Genomic DNA, 26433 nt, shown 5'->3' on the forward strand with positions numbered 1-26433 from the left:
TGCACAGGGGGCCGCACAGAGTTGCGCAGGCCTGTCGACTTGATGCTGGCTGCGGAAGAAGGCAAGGGTGCGAGGCTGGGATCAATTCGCTGTGCAGGGAGGGTCACGAAGGGTTGCTATCGCCTTGGTCCTCTCTCTCTGTCTCTCTCTCTCTTTTTTTTTTTCTTTTTTTTTTTTCGTAAAAGGTAATTGTATTAATTACGAAAAAATACAAGATTACTTGATTACAAGATAGTTGATGACACTAAGCCATCAGGTGAAGAAGTTCTCTCTCTCTCTCTCTCTCTCTCATTCATTCATTCATTCATTCATTCGTCTTTTTATTTCTTTCTTATTTCTCCCCCAAGCCTCTCTCTCTTTTTTTTTCGTAAAAGGTAATTGTATTAATTACGAAAAAGGTACAAGATTACACGATTACATGATTACAAGAGACACGAGGGCCCTAGCCCAACGTGTGGGAAATCCCCGTACTAATGCACTAAAAAGGTTACACCAATCATGGCAACGACCCAGAGGCAATTGCCATGTGCCAAGGATGCAAATCCTCCCGAGGGAGGAAGTCGGAGTGTCGAATGAGATCTAGCTGCCAATGCAAGAGCCCTTTAAGCCTGGCAATATGTCTCGGTACATTAGAGGCCGAATCAAAGAGAAAAGCATTGCGCGTGGTCCAAATGTGCCAGCATCCCCAGTATCTGAAAAAGTGAAATAAGATCTTCATATGTAACTGTGGCGGTGTGGGGTACTTTGGGCGCACAAAAACCAAATCGAAAGGAGTTAGTGAGGACCCCACCACCACGTGCCAGATTTGCGACAAGAGTAACCAGATATTCTTGGCGAGCGGGCAAGAAAGAAAACGATGTCGGGCCGATTCCGCAGTAGTGGTACAGAAGAAACAATTGCCATTCGAGATTCGACGCTTGGAAAGGGCCGAGGCAAGAGGAAGACCACCAATCATTACCCGCCAAAGAAATACCTTGCATTTGAAAGGTGCCTTATTCAGCCAGCCCTCCATCAGCGTTGCCTGCCACCATGACCGCGATTTCCGCAGTCCCCAAACAGTATTAGCTTTCACACCCAGCCAGTGGTGATCTTGAATGAGAAGATGATACACCTGATTAGTAGAGGCCTTTTCCAGACTCAACCGGCCTGCAAGGTCCCAGTCCTGCCAAGGACGATCCACAGTCAGGGCAGGAAAGGGTTGCCTACCCTGAAGCTCCAACAAAAGCTTTTCCCATAAACCATGGTATCCGCGCGGGATCCTGAAAAGTCTCCTAGCAGTCCGAAACGATGCGAGGACATTGCGAGTGGCAAGGGTAGCATCCGCAATCGAAGTCACACCTAAACGGGCCATGCGGTTAAATCTCGGTCTGAGCTGATGTTTGTCTTCCCATGAAAGTAATCTGGATACTTCCAACAATTCCAGCTGAAAGGAGTTAGACTGCAAGCGGTCCCCTACTGGATGCCAACGGGCCTTTTGGAGCACCACTTTCCAAGAGCCGACCAAGTGCAGTAACAAAGAGGAAGAGGGATTGGAAAATCGAGAGTCAGAATTAAGGACATGCCACCAGGAGGCCCGAAGCCGTGTGTTACCATGGCGTAGCCCGCTGTCCTCAAGAAAATAACGGGCTATGATAGTCCACGGGTGATGATCCACACACATGGCACGAAAAAGAGACCAACGAAGAGCCAGCATATGAGTTTCTGCATCCAAAATAGCGCCACCACCCATTCGTTTAGGGGTACATGTATGCGACCATGAAATCCATGAAATGCCTGCTTGCAGGGAATCCTTCTTCCATAGCATGAAACGAATGGGATGAGTGAGAGCCTTCAAAGTAGTATGCGTCCACGGCAGCAATGGCAGGAAATACGTTAGCATTGGTAGCATAATTGTCTGAGCCACTTTGAGGCGCACATGGAATGGCCACGCTTGCGACTTCCAATACATAAACTTCGTCGCCAGTTTTTGTGAAATCCACTCCAGTAGGTCCTTTGGCCGTACATCCACTCCCAACGGGTATCCAAGATGCCTGACAATGGATCCACGGGAAACCACCTGGCCCTGCCAGCCTAATGACTGTAAATCAGGCTCCGTGCAATTGAGAATGGCCGACTTAAAGGCATTGATGCGAAAACCAGAGGCCTGACCAAAGAGCGTCCAAACATCTAATGCCTTTCAAATGTTGTCCCTGTCTGCCCGCAAAATCATAAAGGTGTCATCAGCCAAAGATTGGCTAATGAAGTGCTGCCCCAAAGGAAGAGACAATCCGGCCAGCTAAGCAGAAGCCGCCATTGAGGATAACATTGAAAGTATCTTTCCCATTCGAACTGCACTTTGGGACGAGCTAAATGCTCCTTATATTAATATGATTCTCCCATGAGATTAGGTTATTTGAGATTCAGTCAATTTCTCTCAACCTTCTCTCTCTCAAGCCCACACTTCTCTTATTTGTATGATCATGCATGTATGATGTATCCACTTCCATCTATGTAGTTATAAGTTATAGATAGTAGTAGCGCATGTTGCACATTCCGCATTAGGTTTTGGCATGTTACCCTCAAGTACTCATCTTATATACTCTAATAGCATTGCTATTTAGACTTGAAATATCTTTCTATTATCTTTTGTCCAAAATAATCAAGTTATTTTTTTGTCGTACGAATATCTTATCGTGCCTTATAAAAGCTTAAGGTACCATTTACTATAGTATTTTATCGTACTGTACCGTATCGTACCTGACAACTATGGTTTCGACCTTTATTCAACAATTTGATGCAGCCTACTTTGGGGGCAAATTTTTCGAGCATTCAAAAGTGTGCAAGGCAGCCACTTTCTTAAAAGGAAATGCACTTCAGTGGTGGACAACCCCTTTGATACAAGGTAAGGCACTAGCAACTTGGGTGCATTTTAAACAGGTTCTTTGTTCCGAATGGCTCATAAACACTTTTAAAGTTGATGTGACAATAGCTTGACACAAATTGGATGCAATACATTGTGCTAATTTGGAAGAGTACACAAACAAATTTTATGCAGCTTTGCCATTAGTTAGCTCTTTTCATGAGGTTACATGGCTGCGCAAATAGAGACCTATTATTGTGATCTACCCAAAGCAATCCTTGACTACTGTACTAAGACAAAAGTGAACAACATGGCACAATTGATTGGAAATGCAAATATAGCTTATGGATTGACGGAAGGCTATGTCACATGATTTAGGGGCAGCAAAGATGCTTAAAAGGACAATGCTGAAAATAAGGGTAGGAAGACTAAACTTAGAAGCACTATGTGGTAGGGGTTGATTTTGTTGTACGTATAGATAATTAAACTCTACGATATTTTGTTACTTAGACTAAGTTGTTTGAGAAGCATATGCAATGGGCCACTCTTAGAGAGAGCTTTCTTATGATGCATGGTTGATTATGTGTTACAAAATAGTTAAGGGCCAAGGTTATGGTTGAAAGTCATGCATCTCTCTATATAGAGCATCATGGAATTGATGCTACAATGAACACAATTGAGACTTTCTTTTATTGGCCAGCTTTAAGATGTGATATGGATCACTTTGTACACATAGGCATTGTATGTTAAAAGGTCAAGTTTGATCAACAGAAGGCACTAGGTTTGTTGTAGCCCTTGCATTTTCCCGATAAAATGTGGGATAGTATACCATGGATTTTATCTTTGATCTTCCTAGGACACTCGTAGGGATGATGGTATATGGACCATTATTTGCAGGTTTAGCAAGCTGAATCATTTCATCTCGATAAGGAAAAAGGTAGTTGTGAATCACATGGCAAGATTGTTCATATAGAACATCTTTAAAGATCATGGCATGCCACAATCTATTGTAATTGACAAGGATCCGTACATGAGGAGTCCCTTTTGGAGAGGTACTTTTGAGAATATAGGTCCGATCCTAAAGTTCTATCTTCTTTTCATTTACAGACAGTTGGTTAGTCTAAAGAGGCAAATGCTATTATTGTAGACATTTTGACATGCTATGTATCTGAGCATAAAACGAAATGGAAATAGTTTTTGCCTCTTGTGGAATATGCTTATAACAACACAGTGCATAGTTCCATTGGCAAGGCAGTGTTTGAGATTGTGGAAGGGGGAAAGAAAGTCCTACCAATTTTGCACAAAGGATAATATCGTTCCTAACAAGTATGTCAAGAGCATGGATGAAGCTTATGCTAAAGTAAAGATAGATCTCCAAAAGATTTTAAGAAAAGAAAAAGAAAGCAGCTACCATCACCACTGAGCTTTGGCATTTATAGAGGATGATTGAGTCTTATTATGCTTCGAAACAACCAGGTCAAAGAAAATGAAGGGTAAAGAGCGTCTTTTCCCTAAACTCAACTTGTGGTATTATGTACCTTTCCAAGTGTTTCAAAGGATCTACGGGGTGGCTTACAACTACTTAATCATTTGAAGATTCACAATGCTTTTCATACGAGTCTTCTTAGGCCTTTTTGTGGTGATGTGCTTGAGGATATTAGTAATGAGATGTAGCCAAAGGTTGAGAAACTTAATGAAATCTTGGTTCTTGAGCAGATATTGGCACATAAAGAAATGAAGATTAAGAGTAAAGTCTTCTATCACTATTTGGTGAAGTTTATCGCTATTTGGTAAAGTTTCAAAACCATGCACTGCTTGATGTAAATGGGATGGAGGATGATTTGATAGAATCATCTCATTTGTTACAAATTTACCTCGATGTTTTTCATGCATCTAGAAGCTGTTTGAATATCTTTTAGATTCCATATAGGTATTCTATGATCCACCTATTAGACACTTGTGTTTCTATGGTTATGCTTGGTTTTTTTACTGGTGCACTGAGTACCATTTTAATAGTCTTGGATTTGTATAATTATGATTGGTTGTGTACTAGTGTAGTAATGGAAAAGAAAAAGTACAGACCAAAATATGGAGTAACAGCAGTGTGCTTGGTTACTTTGAAACATGTATGGATAATTGTACATTGATAGTACATGGAGTAACAATAGCATGCTTGGTTACTTGGAAATATGTATGAACAACTGTACATTGGCAATAGATGTGGTAACGACACTATGCTTGGTTGCTAGAAAACATGCAGTAACGGGAGTATGTCTGGTTTTGGAAAACATATATTGGTCATTTCGTATAAAGTGTTGGATCTTAACTATATGCGATCAAGGTTGCTTGTGATGTTTCAAGAGGGGATTATGTCACTAGAATGAGATATGAACTTAATAATTTAATTAAACTTCATGAAGATTTTAAAAATAAACTTTAATTTTGGTATCACTAGCTCTTGGCATGGTGACTATTGTACATACATTGAAGGATTTAACATTGGATATGTAGTGGACAAGTGTGGCAAAAGTAACAAAAAGCAATGTGAAACTTTCATTAAATTGAAAGTTTGCATCTTAGAATTGAGTTACATTGAAAGTTTGTCCCAGTAAAAGCAACTCACTTAGGACATTTAAGTTATTAAGCAGGCCTTGGGCTAAACTTTCGTCTAGTGAGTAGCTCACTTACGATTAGTGACTAAGTCATTAATTAGTCATTAAGAAGCAGCTGGTTACTCATTTGAAAAGCTTATCTTGGCCATTTGGGACTTCTTCTCTCTCATTTCGAGCAACCTAAGTTTGGACACAACCATTCATCTCTTATTTTGCTACAAAAATTGTAGGTTTCGGCCATGAAATATGAGTTGACAGCATGAATGGAGTGTGGAAAGCAACCAATCTTCTCATCTTGGCATAGGGATACCATTGGGAAGCCTGTAACTCCATATACAGCAAGGCATGCTTTTTTTTAAACTAAATATTAAAAAAATAGGTTATTACAGCATTGTAGGCTGAGATCCTCTCCTCTCCTTTGAGATCTGAAGTCTAGCTCACTTTTTGGGCAACTTTGTCGCAAAGAAAGCGACATTCTCTAAGTTTCATTGCAAGAAATTCCTTTGTTTGTGAGAGGAACAACGTGGGATTGCATGGGAACTATGTACGATAGTTGTCTAGGTGAATGCTCTACAAAATTGGATCCAAATGTTGGCTATATTTTGTAGGGTTTGGCAAATTGAAGTGCTTATTTACATTTTTGAAGAATGAACAGCTGGTTGGAGACCAACATTGAATGTGACAAGGTCATTGTGCATGCGTGGATAAGTTGTCTCTTGAGAAATTACTGAAATGCATCCATTTGTTATCAAATTTGAGCACTCAACATACATCAGTAATCTAAAGAAATATTGAAAGAGGTGTCGAGTTTTGATACCAACAGGTGTCATGTATGGTACAAGAGCACTGTAGCTCCGGTTGTGTGTGGATTTTTTTTGTTGAATTTACTGTTAACCTACATTAAGTGTTTGCTAAAATGTGGTCTATTGTCCCTTTGGGCTTTTGAAGGCTGGTTTCATTGCACCTTGAGCTAGTCTTGATTCTCCTTGAGTTGTTGAGTGAGCTGCTTTGCTACATCGTTTGACATCATTGATGGATGTCTGTAACAGTGGCCTCTACAAGTCACTAGTGTGAATGCATCCTAAAAGTTATGACAATCTTGCAGTTTGAATGCTTCAAGGCACTTTAGGCCTAGCTAATGGTCTTCAGCTGGATGCCCATCTTATGAAGTGCTTTAGTTCTGTTCAGCTTGATCGAAACTCTCCATATTTGTGTTTCCTGCTGCTGATTACATGTAGAGATTGTCTGCTGCATTTCGGGATCCGTACGGAGTACAACACTATCCCTAGTTCATGCTCTTTGTCTAGGTCCTTTAGAGACATGGGAGTTTGAAGTTCTATATTTGCTTTGCATGGTATACTTATTGCATTGAGCATTGTATTCATTCATTCATTCATTCATTCATTCATCTTCTATGTTCATGGTCTATGAGTTACCCTAACCCTATTGAGTTTTATTATTAGTTTGTGCTTTGTCAATAGGAGTATTTCATTACATGGTGTCAAAGCTAGATGTTGATCAGAAAGCTCATCATTAGAACAAGAACTCTCAAAGGGAAGATGACTTTGAACACTTCTTTACTGCTTCAGTCTCTAGAATAGCCTATGCTGAGAATCAAGCAAGAGTGGGTTTTACATCTTGCTTTGCGAGGTTCTGGCATTGCTGGAGAAACATTCCGACTGCGATTTTATGGGCTGAGTTTGATTTGATTCTCATGCATCGAGCCCAACAACAACTAGAAGGTAATATTGATTATTCCCCTTTAGATTCAATGCATAGACCTATTGGTTGTGCAGGAAGGATGGAACCTCCTAGTGGCCATCCCATTGGAGAAACAAGCGCTGAGTACAAACCTACACTTTCTTCTTCCTCTTCTACTCTGGTGTTAGGTACACATGCTTTTACTTCTATATCAACACATGTTGTTTGTGCTTCCATGCAAGATATTGGTAATAATCAAGAAGAAGAAAATCTTCACTACAATTACATCCTGAAGAGGATCGGTATTTGTATGTAAACACAAGAAGAGGAGCATATAAGAAAACAATAGGTAATCCCCCTTCTTCAAGTTTTGTATCTCATAGTCAGCCTAAAGTTGGTGCATGATCATCATTATTTCAAACATCTTTTCCATCATCTACTTTCCAATTTAACAATCATTCATGTTCATTCATATCTATCCCCTCTAGACCTCAATTTCCAATCCCACCCATCCCCACCTTTTTCTTCCGCTGCACCCGCATCTACTTTCACACCATCATTCACATCTCCATTCGATTTGACGTGTGCAATCTCACATCACATTGGGGGTTTCTACAATAGGTACATCCTTTCCTCTTAGGGCCTCTGTGTTTTCACATATGGCTAGCACAGATACACAAGGGGGGGGGGAATCCTCCACCTCACACACTTTTAGGGTTTTCCTTGCATGGGATACCCTCCCAAGCACTTCCACTCCCGAGTGTGGAGTTTGGACCTGTTGGTTCCCTTGTGGGCCTTCTGGTTATGTTCCATGCCACAACCGACGATTGGTCAGGGTTATCCGGTTTGAGTGCCTTCTTCTTCAGTGCCTTATGGAAACCCTGGTTCTATTCATGTCTACCCACCCTATCATGATATGAGAGCATGTGGTGACAACATGTGCAAAACCACTAGAGCTCATGGGACTCTGATGGTCTAGCCTAATAGGCTTTTTGTGTTTTGATCTGGCACAGAGAGCAGAGAGCTAGGATAATTCCTCTACTTGTTTTCTTATTTGCAGAGGAATTTCACATGTGTTTTTACCTTGGTTGTGATTGTCACCTAGATGTTTTGATATAACCTTGCAAAGAGCATGTATGTGGTTTTACTGTGCATCGAGCATAATTTATAGCTAATATTGTTTAATAAGGTCTTTCTGGTTTCAGTAGGCAGTCGGACTCTCTTTTCATTGCATTTCACAAGGTTGAAATGATCTGTTATCAGATCCCCAAATACTAAATTGCAAACCTTCACATAACTTGGGATTGTATGCCATGTTAATTATTTATTTTTCTGTCAGAGAATGTGACAAGATATCAGACATTTGAGTGTGATTTCACTTGACAAGTAAATGAAAATTTTAATGGTAATAACCTGACTTTTTGAGGGTTTCCTGGACATGGAACACAGACTGTGCGATTAGGCTTGCATCGATCAGATTACATGGCTGATCTACAAACGGGCAAACTTTTGCAAGTCGAGATGAATACCATCTCCTCCTCATTTGCGGGTTTGGGCTCACAAGTAGCTTATTTGCATCGGTGAGGCCTTCTTGGTAGGGTTTGTAGATTCTCTTTGATACATTTGGATGATTGCAAATGGAATGCAATTTGATGAGACCACTTTGTAAATTCAAAACTAAGGTCATTGTGTATATAATTTGTTCTCTTGTAGAAACAGTGCAGTTCAGATCAAAACAGTGAAATTTGAAATCCGGATCCGTGAATTTGTCTTATTTTTATCATATCTGTCAGTTCTAAGTTGCCCAATATGTAATCTGCGTGCTGAAATAGTGAGCTGGTAATGCCATCCAGACTATTGTTGAATATGTTTTTGAGGAGGCTTAGTCTGTTCATGTTCCACAGGAGCAGATTGAACTTTGGAGGTTGCAAGAATTCCTTTTCTTTTTGGAAGAAAGAAAAAACTCTCTTATTAAATGTTGGTCAGAAATTCATGGTACAAATAATACAAGTCCTATTTAGAACAGTAGTGATATGCTGTGAGATAACAAAAGTGAGTCTGTGAGGAGTGTTTGAAAAGCCAATCATGAGGCCTATTGTGACAAACCATATTCTTCTTTGGATGGATGAGTGTTGTTGAGATATGGTAGGGTTTGAGGGGAGGAATACGGAGCTTTAGAATCACCATGTATCTCTCCATCTCCCATGGAGCTTGTGGATAATCTAAGTTCATATCCGAGAAAGTCTCTATTGTAGGTGTTGTCAAGAAATGGTAGGTTTTGTGGGGAGGAACACAGAGTGTGTACAGCAAACACTGTGACAAAGTAACTTAGAAACACAGACACCAGAAGATGATGGACAGCACTATAGACACTTCTCAGGAGTTGTTGGTCACGAACATGAGCTGCTCTTATGAAGATGGCACCAACAAAGAGTGACTAGCAGGAAAAACAGAGATCTCAGCCATGACAGACATGATGGGAGCTCTACAGGCAGGAGCTGGAGGCTATGCAGCTGCCATAAGAGCCTGTGAAATGTAGCTCTAGAAGACTCCAAAAATTGGTTGTGGGGAGGAACACAGAGTGTGTACAGCAAACATTGTGACAAAGAACTTAGAAACACAGACACCAGAAGATGATGGACAGCACTAGAGTGAGACAAACACGGTTCTCAGGAGTTGCTGGTCATGAACATGAGCTGCTCTTATGAAGATGGCAGCAAAAAAGAGTGACTAGCAGGAAAAACACAGATCTCAGCCATGCCAGACATGATGGCAGCTCTACAGGCAGGAGCTGGAGGCTATGCAGCTGCCATAAGAGCCTGTCCGCCTGAAATATAGCTGTAGAAGGCTCCAAAAGTTGGTCGCAATCATGAAGGTGTCGCCAGAATCAGATAGTCTTCAGCAGTCAAACGCAAGTTTGACAGCCTGTCAATGATGAAGATTTACTGGGCAGCAGCTGTAGGCAGCAAACACAGGTTTGATCAGCCCTGAAACTAAGTTGGCAATAGTGGGAAAGCAGTTGCCACCTTCAGCAAGTGATGTGAGAGTTGGGTGGCTAGGTCTGCCCTGAAAGTGCAGCCTCATGTTTGCTCTACCATGCATAATAAATGCCAAATAATACAATAAAGCTTATTGGGGCTGTAAATAGAAACCAAAAATAAGAATTAATGCAGTATAATTGTTTGTTAATGAGTTAATGACTTTGATTGCTCAACACCTCCTCTTAGGCCCAAAAAGGTGCCCTAAAAGGAGCGAGAGAGACATCTTCCACCCATGTATGGCAAGTAAAAGCATAGTAGGATTCCCAAAGTACGGGAAAGGTTGTTGATGATGAGGAAACACCTGTAATCCAAGAAAGGAAGGAACAACACCTAAAAGAAAACATGTTTGGAAGAACAATAGACAAGTTGATAGCTGATGGTGCCTAAAACTTGACCTCAAGAGAGAAGCCACTAGCTCCGTGTTGGTAATAATGCAAAGGTGTAGCCACCAATTCATGGCTGAAACATCCAAGGCTTTGGTGTGGGTAAATTGTATAGATTTTGGATGGTGGTGTGCAAAATAGTAGAGAGGTAAGCCAAGGCCCTTTTCCAAGGTGTGTGAAGAGTGACCCCCTTTGAAAGTGGAGGAAGAAGATCCTCCTCTGAAGCCCCCCTTTGAATCCACCTTTATGTCTTTGTATTAGGGATCTTTTGTCTCTATAGTTTTTCTTAAAACTCTTAAGTAACGAAGAAAAGTGTGCCTCTAGTCCTTGGGTTGGTGAATAATTGTAATTGCCCTTGTAGCATGTGTTTAGCTCAACCCGTAATGTTGCCTTTCCCACCACTTTCTTTATAATGTTGCTATATAAAGAATCAATATTCGTTATCAATGAATGGCCAACTTTATAGGTAGTGGATTCAAGTGTATTTCAAAATAATGGGATGAACCCAATTTGGTGGTGGCTTTGTGACCTGCATGAGCGAGACAAGGAAAGAGATAGGGAGTCTAAAGCTAATGATTCGTAGCTGTCTATGTATTTGATGACGGAGGAATGACTGCCAGTAGTGCCAAAGAAGATATGAGAGGCTGTGATGGGACAGAGAGCAGATGACTTCCAAAGGTGGCATCCTGAAACTAAATAGAAGAGTGACAGGAGAGACAGATAGCATGGATCCAATCAAAAAGCGAGGGAGGGATATCATGGATGATCTTCTCAATGCCCTCATTAGAATGAAACTTTGTGGAGTCATATGAGGGAGTGGGCATGCGTAGCTCCTCTTGGAAACATGGGTGGGTGACAGCCTCTATGTCTTTTGGTCAAGTGGATTGCAGATCCAAAGGTGGTGATGAACCGCCACTGTCTAGCAGCGAAGCAAACTACGAAGTTGAAGGAATTGAACAACTTTGTCTTTTAAGAGATTGGACCACCAAAAAGGTGGTATCCAGCTACCTCTATCTCTTGGTAGAGCGGATTGTAAGGCCAAGGGCCGTGGAAACTACTAGACGTGAAAGTAGGTTAGGAAAAACCTCTGTAGCCTGTTGTAGTGATCTCTAGGAGAGCTTATTGCCTTGTGAGGTCTTAGAGCCTCCTCTTACTCACAACGGCTTGGGGTGTGTCATATGGAGCTTATTGCCTTGAGCATGGAATGCTGAAAGATGATGCATGACAATCTGTATTGCCTAGAATGACAAGTCGTACAAGGAGTGTTAGGGGGTAGACACATACACTCCAGTGGCATAGGGATCAAAGATCGATGACAATAGTCTTCATCAATAGAGTGATTGTTCATCTTCTCCCAACACCTTTGCCATGATACCATGTCAAGAAACAGTAGGGTTTACAGGGAGTAACACAGAGTGTGTACAACAAACATTGTGATAAAGAACTCAAAAACACAAAAGAAGAATGAACTAATGAATCGTATGAATCGTGAACATTGAATCATAAAGAAGTGTTCACTTAAGGGCAAATTAACTTTTTGCTTTATTTTTGAAGCACAAATGTGATGAGCCCCATGACCCCCTTTAAGCTACGTTACCGCCCTTGCCAAATTCGGTACACTATCACACTACCCTCCCACCTAGCCACACCACTCTCTTGCCTAAACCACACAACCTCCTACCTGGCGCCTGGTACCTCTTTCAACACCTCCCCTACACTCTGCCCTAGTAGCCCTTGCCCTATCCTTTGCTTGCCCCCCCTACCCCAGTGGCCCCGCCCTTCCACCAAAAAACCAAATATCTACCACAAACCAGTCGAACTGTAGCTGTTATTGCTGCCCCCTCCCTTGGCGGTAGCCTCTCTCCCTGCGCATTCGATAGCACCCTTGGAAACTCCCCCCTAAAGACCCACAACGAAAACCCCTAGTTCGATGCCAAAGCACTCTGCGAGTGCCCCCCAGTCACATGCCTTGCATATCACTCTCACAGATAGCTCTTGTCCATTCATGCCATGGAAGGGGAACTAGAGGAGACCACCCTTTTCGATAAGGTCATTGGGAACTCTCTCTCCAAGGCACGACTCTGTGATTGGCTTCTTTCAACCTTGCACATTGGTACCATGCAGATTGCAAAGGCATTATTGATAGGTCAGGGTACTTTTATGGTTTGTCTCACTTCAACAAAGGCAGCTTTGGAGCTTGTTGGCAATTCCACGAAAGAAGTCATTTACATGGTCCTGTCGTACAATGGCTTCACTATTGAGAGCTCTAAGCTCCACAATAGGCTCCCTTGCTATCTAGTCACCTTGCTTTTTCCTAGACTCCTAGTTGAGTATTGATAGTTTGGGCACTTCTCCATGATGGTTGTAGGGGATTTGAAAGTACGGGTGGCAATGGAAGATACCAAGAAAGTATGGGTGGTGCGGGGCTTAAGTTCGGCACGTCAGCATCATCTTTCAAATGCCCTAGTTGTGCAATAGGGAGCATTATTCGGAAACTCCTAGCCCTATCCATGAGTTTACACCTTGCATCCTAGAATATGAACAACCTCCATTATAGTGGGGCACGTGGTCCTAGGGAATTGATTGTTAGGCAAGAGGTGCATCTGTACAACTAGACATCTTACTTCTTTAGGAGCATAAGCTCTCCCCTACCCAGGCCAGTAGGGTGGGGAAGGTACTCCTAGGGAGATCGCACATCTATTGGGAGCACTCCATCGATGCCCACAGTAGGAGTGGAGTTTGCTTGTTGGTTCGGATTTGTTAGCTTATGTGTGAGACCATGGGACGATTGTGGCAGGAAGGGTCCTATGAGTAAGGCTTGACTTGAGGGGCTCTTATCTTTTGGTCCTCAACATCTATGCTCCTACAGAGATTCACGCACACTTTTGGGTGGAGGTCACACCAGGTCTCCTTGCGGTTGACTCTTAGATATCTAGAGACCTTAGAGGATTAGCAGGGCCAAGGCAAAGATTTCCAAGGCATGGTGGAGGAGCTGGAGGCATGGGAGGTTTTCCTTCTTACAGTAGGTGCTCGAAATGGTTGGACGGACCCTATCTTCCACAAACGAGATGGTTCCTTGGAGTTCTCTTAGGGTTACAAGTGGTTTGGTGGCACTCTCTTGGAGCGGTTGGACAGGTTTTATGTTGGGGAGTGGGGGTGCTCAGAGGAGGGCAGTTTGGATAGTTGGTTGGGACCACCCTTTTTTTTCACTTTCTGGTACTACTCACACTAGATGCGCCTGCTTTAGTAGTGGATACGCACTGGTGCTGACCCTAGACTCCATCTATTGACAAGAGGAGAAGAGGAGGTAGATTGAGCAACTTTGGACCAGGGATTGGCGATGATCAAACTGCAGAGGAGGTGATGGAGATTTTGGGGGAGTGGAGTAGGATTTGCCACGCCCTCTAGGCTTGGTAGCAGTGATGGGAGGAGGAGAGGGCGCTTCAGAGAGTTGTAGCAGTCATTTAGAGATTGCTTCAAGAGGCACTTGGAGATCCCACCTTGCACATGTAGGAGCTTCAAGCGCGGGCAGCCCTTGCAGGCTTAGAGGATAGGTGCTCAAAGTTTTCCTTCTACACCTCAGCATCATTTTAGGCATGGAAGGGGGACATGATGTGCAAAGAGTTCTTCCAAGTGCATCAAGCATGTACCGTGGGAGACTAGATTTGGAGTCTTTGCAACCATAATTGGAGGGTACACCCTTGCCCAGAGGAGGTGATGGAGCTTGCCATGATCTTCTACATAGAACCGTTTCAACAAGAGGCCGTATTAGACAGTGCTTCAATGCAGATAGCAAGTGTGGGAGTGTGTCTCGTCCCTTGTGAGACTGAGGTGATGGGATAGGCACTTCTTGAGCCATTCACGGAGAAGGAACTACTTGAGGCTTTTCCACACACAGGATGGGATTAAAATGCCTTGGAGAGGATGGGCTGTCTAAAGCCTTGTTCACCACATATTCGGAGGTTAAGGACCCCTTGCTCCAGGCTCTCCAAGAGAACTTCAGCTCAAGTTGGATGGTGACGTAGTTGCCAAGGGTTTTTGAAACGGGAGGTATGAAACGGGTTTCATAGGTTTCATACAAGTTTCGAAAAATGTTAGAAAGGGGTTTCATTCGAGATGAAAAAAAGTATGAAAGTTTTATATACATATACTATATGACCCATGTGAAGTAGAAAACACAAATTGACATTATTCATTCTATACAATGCAAATCAACATTCAACATAGCATCAATATTTGCATGCATCGTGGTCCACTATCCATGCCCAACATCAACTTTAGTTGTAAAACGAGTCGTCAATATATGCAATCATCATGGATAACAACTCAAAATAAAATTTTGGCAATCCATGTCAACGTGTTAAATAAATCTATGATAAACAATGATTACAGTAGTCCCAAGACATTTAGGTATGAGATTTGTGAAAGTTTAAAATAGGTGTTTCATGTGTTTGTGAAATGCCTAGGTATGAAACGAGTTTCCTAACCTTATGAAATGGGTTCCTTGGCAACTATGGATGTCGAGTTAACTGTTAGCAAGATTAGTCAGTCTCCTCCCTAAAGGGGAAGACCATTTGGAGTTGTCCCAGTGGTGCTTGATCACCTTGTTGTCAATGGCCTCTAAGGCCTTGGCCAAGATGATTGGCAGCAAGCTTCGCCCCATTCTCCCAGACATCATCCATGACACATAGATATGTTTCGTCCAGGATAGGAGCATCCTAGAGAACATCTTCACCTTCTTTGAGGCCCGCTCAACATAGTGACCAGAGGATGGTTATGCTTGAACTAGATTTCGGGAAAGCCTATCACAAGGTTGACTGGGACTTCCTACAAGGTACTATGGCACGATTGGGCTTCCTCCAAGAGTGGATCAAAGGATAGCTGCCATGTACAAGTTAGCCATTAGTATAGTACTCATAGGAGGCAAGAAGGGGGAGTTTTGTTTGGAGAGGTCGGCCCAGCAAGGTTTCGCTTTAGCCCCCTACCTCTTCCTATTCTTTGTAAAGGCAATGTCTTACTTTCTCCACTCAAGAGTGAGCAACTTGCAAGGCCTTCGGCTCCCAATGAGAGAGGCGACAAAGTTGGTGGACTGTGAGTATGCAAGTCTCACCCTCTTTAGTATCACCCCATCATCTTCCACATAGAGGGCCATGTGATCTGCATGCCCTCTATGTGGAGGATGGTGGGGTGATGCTAAAGAGGGTGAGACTTGCATTGGAAGTATTCTGCACAATTGGAGGGGTGAGAGTCAATTGGAGGAAGTTAGTTGGTTTTCTCACTAATCTAAAGTTTACCATTGAGTGGGGCATCCACTTGGGTTTCATGTGGGCGAGCGGGGGAAGACCATCCGCTATCTTGGTTTCTAGCATGGTTGTCAAGTACAAAAAGAACGGTACGGTACAGTACAATAAAACACGGTACTTAATGGTACCTTGAGATTTTTTAAGGTATAGTACAATGAGAGTACATTACTCTATCCTAAAGCATTTTAAAATCCAATTCTTTTTGACAAAATAAGATAGAGAAATTGTTTGAATCTTAAATAATTTAATCCCATGGGAGAATCCTATTAGTGTAAGGAGCATTTAGCTCATCTCGAAGTGCAGTTTGGACAGGAAAAGAAGTATCCATTAACTTGGTACCTCATGATACTAATACATAAGGTACGGTACCGAAAGTACGGTATAGTATGGACCCTTTCGTATCTGGTACTAGTGCAACTATGGTTTCTAGGTGGGTCTCGACATCACCTCACCTTAGTAGTTTCTCCCAGTACTTGACTCTAGAATAAGGAACCTAACATATTGGAGCACAACCCACCTCTCCCCGGTTTCCAGGGCCCTAGTGGTCAATCGAGTTCTCTTAGTGACAACTGGTACGTTGCTTCTTGCTGGTGTTTCTTTTTGTCTTGTGTGGCCTAGCTTCGCCGCATCGTGCGGAATTTTCTCTAGCCTAGTACAGATGTTTCTAGGGACTCCTGGGCCATGGTGGCATGGGTGAGTATCATCCAACATTGCGCTAAGGGGGGGACTAGGGATCATTGATCCTGAGTATTAGAGTTTGGCCCTCTTGGGCAGGCTGGTGATTGTGGGCCCACGCTAGGGGATAGACATGGAAGGTTCTCCCAAGTTCGAGATTGTGACAAGATCCAGATTAGTGAGTGCCCTCATGTCTAGTGGGCTGGCCTTGCCCGTATTGTTAGTGTGTGGAGGTAGGTTTATAGGCTCGCTGACCAGGCGATCCTATCGCAGGCATTTGGATGCGAGCATGGAGTTGAGACTAGGAGGAGCGAGATTGAGGCAAGGATTCCACAGGATTGGTTGGACCCCCCACTCAGGAGCTGGTGTTGCCTAGAGAGGTGTGGGTGGCTAGGTTCTTGTCAATTGGCATCCCCTTATAGGTGGTAGCTAGAGTGGGCGGAACACAACATTACTGAGGCCTTTCAATGGACCTTTTGGCGACGCTTGTGGGATAGTTGGAGACCGCGGAGGGCGTCTTATTTCCTATGGTTATTGGCACATGGAGGCTTGGCAGTTGGGAGTTGGCTGGTTCAGATGCAATAGGACGGAGTCTTCAAGCACTATCTAGTGTAGCGCTTGGAAACTCCAAAGCATTGCCTCTGGTCTTGTGAGGCAGCATAGTTGGTGCAGAGAGGAGGATGCTACATTCTCTTGAGTGGTGCCTAGCTTGGGTTTCATCTCTTGGGGGGCTGGGCAAATTTGGGAGAGCTCTGGACCTTCATCATCCACTCCCTCCGCAGCTGCTGGGACTAGGTGCTGGGTGACTTGGAGCTCATGAGGAGCTTTAACCCCACTTCCTATGTACCTAGTGTGGTCATGATCTGTTCTTCACGATGCAGGCAAGCAATCGCAGGTGGCGATACTCTCCTACTCTGTAGCTTCTATCCCCCATTCCCCCTAGACCACCTTGAGAGGCTTGTATATAATTCCGACATGACTTTGTATCAGCTCCAGCTAGTCTGTTGAGCACATGTACTTCGTTGTAAATTCTTCTGAGTAATATAACTGGCCACTTTTTTCATGCAAAAAAAATGAACACTGACTTATGGTGATACAGGTGACCCTTGTCTCTAGGATTGGTATCAAGGTGAGCAGAGTCAAGTCAATGATGTCCAAGCTTGGAGATGACTGCACTGCCCTGGTTGATCAGGTGGCAGCACCTATAAAGGAATGCTTTGTGGAGGGAATGAAGCACAGTCATTTGGGCAGGGGATCTCAGAGAAGACATCGAAAGATGCTGGATAGTGGTAGAGGGAGTGGAACACATTCCTCAGGAGCTGTCAGTGATAAAGATGAGTTGGTTTGATGAAGATGGCAGCAACAAAAGAGTGACCAGCAGTTAAAAAGTAGTTCTTAGTAATCGCAAAGATGACGGGAGCTCTGTGGGCAGGAGTGAAGGTTATGCAACTGCTTTAAGGGTCTATTCACCTGAAACACAGCTGTAGAAGACTTAGAAAACTGGTCAGAATCATGAAGAAAGGTGCAGCAGTCAGATGGACTTCAGCATTCAAATTGCAAATGTGACAGCCTGTTGCTATTGAAGATGTGCAGGAAGTAGTCACCAGCCTTGAGAAAGTGTTGTGACAGCTGGGTGCCCAGGTCTGCCCTGAAAACTCAGCCTGATGATGAAGAAACAGGGCGCTAATAGCAGGAGAGGAGTGATGAACGACGTGTGATAGAATAATGGGGGGGTGTCAATGGTAACAGTAACAGCCCTATTGCATATTAAATTCCAAATCATACAATAAAAGGATGGGATGCCAACAGGCATGCCAGACTCAAATGGAAACAAAGAGAGTGCAAGATGGCGTGGGTGCAATGCCACATACAAAGCAAACAAGCCAGTTTGAAAACACAAGTAGAGAAGGAAATCAAATCCTGTGCTCAAGTTGCCAAGCAAACCAAGGAAGAATGGGGAGAGAACACTGAACAGATAGACGTAGTAAATAAAGATATCAGAATATTTGAAAACAAAGTTGAGGCAATGACTTGGATGAGAAGGGCAGAACATGTGCAAAAACACTCCATGTAGTGTTTACAGGTTGGCAGGGAAAGGAAAACCCACAAGAGGATGGCAAAACAATGGATAGGATGCAACATGAGATGCGTCATTCATGCATGGAAATAGAGACTGAAATAGGGACACCTGAATATTAAAGTGGCCGTGCCCAAAAGGGAGTTGGACACCCTATCACAACACACCCTATTCCTTCGTCCTTGATTGAGTTCTTCAGCCTTGGCAAGTTCAAGATTGTGAGAGAGGTGGCTTGGAATTATTTACATGTGGCATTTTCCAGCATTGGATGATGGGTGATAGTTGTTGCTACTCTTTCCATTGCATGTGTACAAAGTTCCATCGTTTTTGGGCATGGAACAACAGTGTCAACTTCTTCACTTGTTTGTTACTCGGTCTATCCTCCACCTTGGCTTGGTTTCTCTTAGATAATGGTGTTTCTACAAATTCTAGCTGCATGTATTGTGGATTTGGCACTCATGGTCTTTGTCCTTGTTGAACATTGTGGTCAGGGATGCTTTAGGTGCTCAACCCATTTCTCTTGGGTCCTCTTCCATGGTGTCCCACTTTTATCTCTATAAAGATACCCTTGCACTCTGCACTCTTCTTCTAGCAATGATTGAACTTTGCTGCTCAATGTTTCCTCCCTTCCTCCAACATATCTGTGATTCTTTATCACCTTCAAAGATGCAGTGACCCTCTAGTTCAGCAGCCCATATCTGTAAGAAAATGGTAGTGCCAAGCAGAGAAAACAGAGTGTATGACACACATGATAACACAATCTGATGAACAGTCAACAAAGGGAGACTGTATAGAATTTAAGAATGATACAAAGGGGCCTCAATCTTCCATGTCTCCAGGATTGTGGATGAGGTGAGATGATGGAGTCGGGGACCATAAAAGCAGCTCCAAGAGTGTGTCATACTCGGGAGGGGTGGCAATGATGGCAGTAGGACTGCAAGAGTGGAAATGCAATGGTGCACCTAGGGGACAGCAACAGCAGCATGTCACTCAATGATGACAGCAGCAGGTACAAAAGCAGGTCCACTTGGCAATGGGAGTGGGTGATGGTGACGCAAGTTGAGAGGTTGTTGTGCAGGGCCGGAGGATATAAATGCGGCAGGGAGAGTGTTGTGACAACTGAAGAATGGTAGAAGGTGAAGGCAAAAGCTGGTGATGGGAATGCTCATGATTGCCTTTTACAGAAATTTTAAAATACTTTAATCTATTCTAAAATAAATCTTTTGGGTTTTTTTGGGAGTTAATTTTAGGCCTTTTGTCCTATTACTTTAAATATCTTTTTCTTTTTGAATTTTTGGAGTTATTTTTAGACCCAAAATTTAGTAATTGTAAGATTAATCGAAGCCTTAATTTTCCTTTTGCTAAACACCCCTTCTCAAGCCCGAAAAGGTACCTAAGGGAAGGGAAAGCATAGCTTTGCTCTCATTTACCCAAAAGGTCCCAACCCAAAGAGACCAAGGTGTTGGACCAAGGGTGTCATTGAATATTGCCCAAGGGCCTGCTAGGATTGTAGAGGCGATGCATATCTTCTTTTGGGTAGCCCATTTTAATGGCCCATGGGTCTTTTTTGGGTAGACTTCTATGTAACTTTATAAGGACAACATAGTGCAAGTGTGTCATAGATGAAATAATGACAAGGTAATCAATCACAAGGTAAAGATTTGCTTGCACACAGCACAAGAGTTTTCATTTGGGGAACCACACTATGGGTTTTTTCATTGTCCCAAGCACCCAAGTTCACAAATTTCAATGCTTTGCAAGGGGTAATGCCCGTTGGAAATATGCATGCTGTAGGTGTCACTTGAGCAGTGCCTTGGCAAGGGAATTGTTCACATACTAGAGCACCATTTTACAATAATGATCATGATACAAATGGAAGATGATACAAGGAGATGATGAAATAGTGACAATGGCCATTTTTCTACTAGCTTGCTTGCTTGACAAAGATAAGCAATAAATTTGACATGGGGCTTTTAATGGCGATGTTTGAGCATGGTTGTGAAGAGAATGACGTCTATGGTATCCCCAAGGAAGGCTTGTAACTTGCCTTGGCAGTCACAGAAGAAGTTGCTAAGGGAGTTCCTAACTATCCATCTCTCTAACCCAACCAAAACTGATAGGTCCTTGCAATGTAACTTCCTAACTAAAATGCAAATCAAACATAAGTAGCTGCATGAGACTTTAGGACACACGTACCTCTATTTCAGTGAAGATGCTCTTTGTGCTTTGAGAAAGAAGAGATGTGATGGCCAAAATGTAGGCAAGCTTAAGATGTAAGATAGTCAGGGAAAGAATGTGCAACAGAAGGGAGAGACAAGTTGGGTGAGCCACTTTGCGGAGCCTTGTGGGATTCAAAGATATGTAGATGGGAAGGGGGGCTACATCTTGGTTAGTGTCATAGGCATTTGAACCAAGGGAGGCTTGACACTCCATGATCCTCTAGACCAGATCATCTCGTGGGAAATGAGCCACATGTACAAGAGCATGATCTCCTCTCGGCTGCCAAGAAGGTGCAACATTGTCCTCTCTAGGGGGGTAGAATCTCTGGATTCAGGCAAAGTACCATTGGCCTTCTAGTGACATTCTTTGTCAAAATGGCTTGCATTTTGACAATTGTGGCAAAATCTAGTTTTCCTGGGTATATATTGCCATCCGAGCTAGATTTGAATGGGAACTAATTTGTTCATTATCAGTTGTGTTAGAGTGTTGTCTTTCCCACTCGCTGGCTTGCCTTTCTGAAAAGTGGATACCAGAGCCCCCTTTGAAGCAAGAGAAGGAATTATTTGTGTTCTTGGTCAAAGAACATTGCAAAATGCAAGATTTGACACCCGAACACATGCAAGGGGGGAAATGGAGGCTCTGAAATAGTTTGTTGCATAAGTTTGAAATGCTTTGGGGGCACCTTATTAAAAAGAATAGAGTGACTTGGTTGTCATCATAATTTGAAGGGCCATTGATAGTGATTCACAAGTAAGCGCCCATCCTCGGCAATTTGATTGTCAAGTCATCCTTCTCAGTCATTTTGAACCTAGGTGGTTCTTCCAAGAATGGTGAAAAGGAGGATGGTGGATTGGAGCAATGGAAGATAGAAGAACAGGTAAAGGAAGTGGAATTGCTGGGTTTTGCATGTGAGATGGTGCAACAAAAACAAACTTAAGAAGAAGTTACAACATGCCCTTCTATCTCTAGAACCTCCATTTCTCAAATTCAAACCCTGGTATGGGTCGAAGTATGTGTGATAAGTTATGCCCAAAACCTGCTTCTTAGTGGAGTAACAAAGGAAGGGTCAATGGAATATGAACCATACATACCTGATGCTATGGCAGATATGAAGGCGTAGGATAGCTTGACATCCCCATGTTGGCATGCCGTTGAGCTTGTGGCCCTGCCATTGTGCAGGCTGTTCTGAGTATTGTGGAGGGGTATTATGAGGATAATTTGGTGCAGAAGGATTGCTTTTATTTGCTTCTTTGCAGTGTCTCTCATATCACTGCCTCAAGACTTCCAAATTTTTGTCGTTCGATATGGGGTAGAATCCCATGGGAGGGAGATCTTCCCCTTCAGCCCTGGAGGATGACTAAGGGTACCACTGCCTTTGAGCCTGTAGAGAGGGGAAAACAAGATTCATGGGGGAGAGAGCTTTGGTCACAAGGATGAGACATCTCTGAAAGTGTTTTCGTGTGCTCTTGAATGCCAAGTTTTGTAAATCTAGGCTTTGGTGTTAAGAGCACCCAAGTCTGATACCATGAAAGGAAATGGAAGGGCAAGCAGAGTCTATGACACACAACAGCACAATTTGATGAATGCTCAACGAAGAAGAGTGTATAGAAATGTAAAATGATAAAATGGGCCTCAAGCCTTCGTGACTCAAGGATTGGGTTGACATGAGCTGATGGGGGAGTCAAGAGATGCTAGAAACAACTCCAAGTGTGTCATACTTGAGACATATACAAAACACAGCAACAGCAGCATGTCAGTAGATGGATGACAACAGCACATCTAGGGCTGCAAAATGCAGCAGTAGACAGCCTCCAGCAGCAGGTTGAACAGCAGCAGGTCCTTCTATTGATGGAGTAGATGATAAGCAATCCAGACTGAGAGGTTGCTGTGCAGGGCTGGAGTGTTAAAATGCAGCAGGCAGTGTCGTGATGAATGCAAGGCAGGCAGAAGTTGATGAAGGTGAAGGCATACCTTTCTAGAAACTTTTGAGTCTTTTATTGTACCAGTTCAAATATGTTGTCACATTTCGTTTTGAAATAATTTTTTTGTGGTTGTTTGGGAGTTAATTTTTGGCCAAAAAATAATAGTATTTTTTAGGTTAATTTAGGCCTTTATCATGCCGACACCTCAGACACCTTATCTGTGTACAGACAGACATTGTTCACGTGCTCAACATCACAGACAGCAAGTAATCAGTTGGCATGTCTTGTAGACTCTAATTTATTTTGGTTACTATCCTCCAGCCAGAGGCATCATAATCTTCTGCATGAGTTTTCTCTCAAGAGATGCAGTTTCTCTGCTTCCTCATTGTCTTTTCAATCAAGGTATTTTGTTACAGCAACTACATGTCCTGGAATGCTGATAGAAATGCTTGTTGCAGATATTTACTTGGCCGTATCAAAAATCATTGTAGCTTGCAACCAGAGCAAGTATCTCCAAACACAGCTGTAGAAGGATTTGCCAAGGCCCTGGCACTTGCTTTCAAAGAGTTTGGCAACAGAAGGTATGAAGTTTGATGTTTAAATTTTTGAACATGGCTTCGTGTTGTGTGGTTGCAAATACTTTGGTTAGGCTGAGTCCATAGATGAAAAGGTCAATACAGCAACCATGTGAACAAGATATTGTGATGCTTAAGTATTGAAAATTCAACTCCAAGAGGGAGGGATACTTGTTCTTTTCTCAGGAAAAGAGATTCTATTATTTAACACTTGGAAGAAATCCCTGAGGTAAAATACAAATTACAATGTAGGCTCTATAAGGGACTATTAAGTATATTATAAATACAATGGTTGTGTGAACAACCAATATGATAGGTTGTAATGGTAGACCTCATATTTCTCTAGGTTAAAGAAAACTGCTAGAATCTTATGTTGGCATAAAGCCTTTCTCCTCCTCATCCACTCAGAGTCGTGCCCTGTAGTCTCTCCCATCTCCCATAGAGCACCGAATGCCTGGTCTTGCATCTGCTTACATGCATTTAACCATTGCCTATGCTGCTTGGAACCATCCTACCATTTGTGTGCTAGTTGACTTCTAACTTGGGATTAGAAACTAGCTTTGAGATAGTGTTGAAATAATGTCAGGTTATCATATTAGGATTAAAATTCTGTGTCCTAATCTCAGTTGCATTCCACAATGAAATCTCAGTGATAATGCCTTTGAAGGAACATGTTAATGCAACTTGAGATTCTATTTTGCTGATATGATATACTGGTTTGGTGGTGTAGTGCTGTTGTCCTCATGATTGTGCAGTCCGAGGAAAGAAATATGTATGACCAATACTGGCTTAGCACGAGGCTGTATGAATTATATCCAGAAATCTTTGATTACTTTCTAGAAATGACTTTATCTTGCAAATAATGACCTTAAAATTTCCTTTGCATAACACAAAATGAGTGGTTTACCATCTGTCATCTTAACCAAACCCACATATGGAATTACTACAATTCGGAGAACACTTGCAGAAGTATACTCAGAAGCAACAATCAATCTGGATAATAACTTAGTCATGTGAGTATCATCGCTTTTGAATAAACATCACCAAGCTTTATGTGATAGCATCGAGTACATGTCTGAATCTTTAAAAAACTTACATGCTGACTGTATGGGTTGCAGTGGGAACCATATCGTGGCAGTAGCTTACTACCGTGCTGGTTATGATCCAAAGGACTATCCAACTGAAAATGTTGGTTATAAAACGTGTATATAGGTTAAATGTGAAAAGGCAGTAGTTTTCTTCAGTCCAGTTCATGACCAGATCAACATCCTTATGTTCGGTAGTTTTAATTTTTCAGGAGTGGAGTGCAAGGACTACAATTGAAAGATCAAATGCTATCAAGTGCCCAAATATAGCGTATCATCTTGCTGGTACAAAGAAGGTTCAGCAAGAACTTGCCAAACCTGGTGTACTTGAGAGGTATCTTGCTGACTGCCTGATTGATCTAGGCTGTTGTCTACCAAAAGATGTGCTTTGAGACAAGTAAAGCTCCTGCAAGTTCAGATTTCTGCAGGATACAGAGACAATTGCCAAGCTTCGAAAGTGTTTTGCTGGTTTGTGGGGACTTGATGATGATGATGCTATAGTGGATGAAGCCATAAGAAGCCCTGATGCATTTGTATTAAAGCCACAGCGCGAAGGAGGAGGTAACCTTTGAACTTCACTGTTGACCTTTAGGGGTCACTAGGTTTGCTGATTCTATTCTTGCTATTCTGAACCTCTGCAGGAAACAATCTGTTTGGTGAGGAACTTAAAAGGAAATTGATAGAGCTGAAAGAGGATCACACAGGGGAGTCTCGTGCTGCTTACATTCTAATGCAGAGGATTTTCCCCCCAATTCATACTACATATTTTGCACGGAATGGCAGATTTAGTGCTCAACCGGCTGTATCTGAGCTAGGAGTTTTCTCTGCTTATTTGAGGTATTTGGTCTTCATCCCTTTTTGGTAATACAGTGGAAACAAGGAAATATGTTTATGAAGTTCTGACTTCTGAGAGCTTTTATGTGCAGAAACAAGGAAGAGGTGATCTTAAATGAGCATGCCGGTTATCTGCTAAGAACAAAAGCATCAACCACTAATGAAGGTGGAGTGGCTGCTGGTTTTGCTGTTCTAGACAGCGTATACCTTGTTGATGAGTCAATGAAATGATGGAATTAATGACGCCAAAGAGGAAAAGGTGGACTAAGTTGGCAGAAAAGATAGCATGTTGAATGCTGCCCAGTTGGATTGGCTGCTGGTTTTGCAGTTCTCAGTTACAGATTGTGCCTTGTTTATGGGTCAATGAAATGGTTAAATTTATGGGCCTCCAATAAGCAAAAGATAAGCCAGCATAGCTAATTCAGTGGAAAATACAGCATATGCCTCGTTCACAGGTCTATGAACTGATAAAATTAATAAACAGTCAGTAAAGAAAAGTTCAGCTAATGCAGTGGAAAAGATAGGATGTTGAATGCTGCCCAATAGGAAATTGTGGATCTGTTCTTCCCTAAGGTGAATACTCTACTTTTACTCTAATGTGACATAATATCAAAACAAATTGAATCATGATGTTCCAAAGGTATAGTTGCACGCTTATATAAAGTAGATGTCATTGTAGAGATGCTGTTAACTATGAGATAAATGTAACTTGGTCTATCTTGATGCATACAAGTTATCTCTCTTATATATACAAGAAAGTGTAATTTGAACTTCCAATAGATCCCTAATAGTTACTGATCAAGATACTGATATTGGATTCAAACTACATAATATACTTCTCTCAATATTTTTACATATTTTGGAAATTCTATATACATGTAATGCACCAAAAAGTTAATGTTTAATTATTATGTTTGTGAGTCAAAAGAAAAAAGCCAACAACAAAAAAACCTGCATTTAAGAAAAAGGTTGTACATATATTTTTTAATGTAAATAGTTCATTCGTATGAATGATAGGTTACTCTACAGAGAGAAAGAAAGAAAGAATCTTATATTTACATCTACAAAAGGCCAAATCAGCCTATGAGACCAAAATATTATATTTGAAAAGTCCACGGATTTTTCCATGTTCCAAAATAGCTATCATCTAATGCTATGACTATCTA

The 26433-nt window shown here is 42.3% G+C and overlaps 1 protein-coding gene across 1 annotated transcript in view; it reads left to right on the forward strand.

Annotated features, from left to right (window-relative positions):
• The window catches only part of LOC148016840 (glutathione synthetase, chloroplastic-like), an 85355-nt gene extending 59461 nt beyond the window's left edge, over positions 1-25894 (forward strand). Inside the window, exons 6-14 of the mRNA XM_087663012.1 lie at positions 8602-8732; positions 23232-23354; positions 24079-24159; positions 24281-24361; positions 24467-24536; positions 24646-24767; positions 24852-24994; positions 25075-25270; positions 25360-25894. Of these exons, the coding sequence (XP_087519138.1) occupies positions 8602-8732; positions 23232-23354; positions 24079-24159; positions 24281-24361; positions 24467-24536; positions 24646-24767; positions 24852-24994; positions 25075-25270; positions 25360-25498 (1086 nt within the window). The 3' untranslated portion in view covers positions 25499-25894. The remainder of the gene's footprint in view (positions 1-8601; positions 8733-23231; positions 23355-24078; positions 24160-24280; positions 24362-24466; positions 24537-24645; positions 24768-24851; positions 24995-25074; positions 25271-25359) is intronic.
• Positions 25895-26433: the final 539 nt, after the last annotated feature.

The sequence above is a fragment of the Lygodium microphyllum genome, chromosome 22 (genome assembly GCF_053477565.2).
Source record: "Lygodium microphyllum isolate KBCC chromosome 22, Lygodium_microphyllum_v1.1.10, whole genome shotgun sequence".
NCBI lineage: Eukaryota > Viridiplantae > Streptophyta > Polypodiopsida > Schizaeales > Lygodiaceae > Lygodium > Lygodium microphyllum.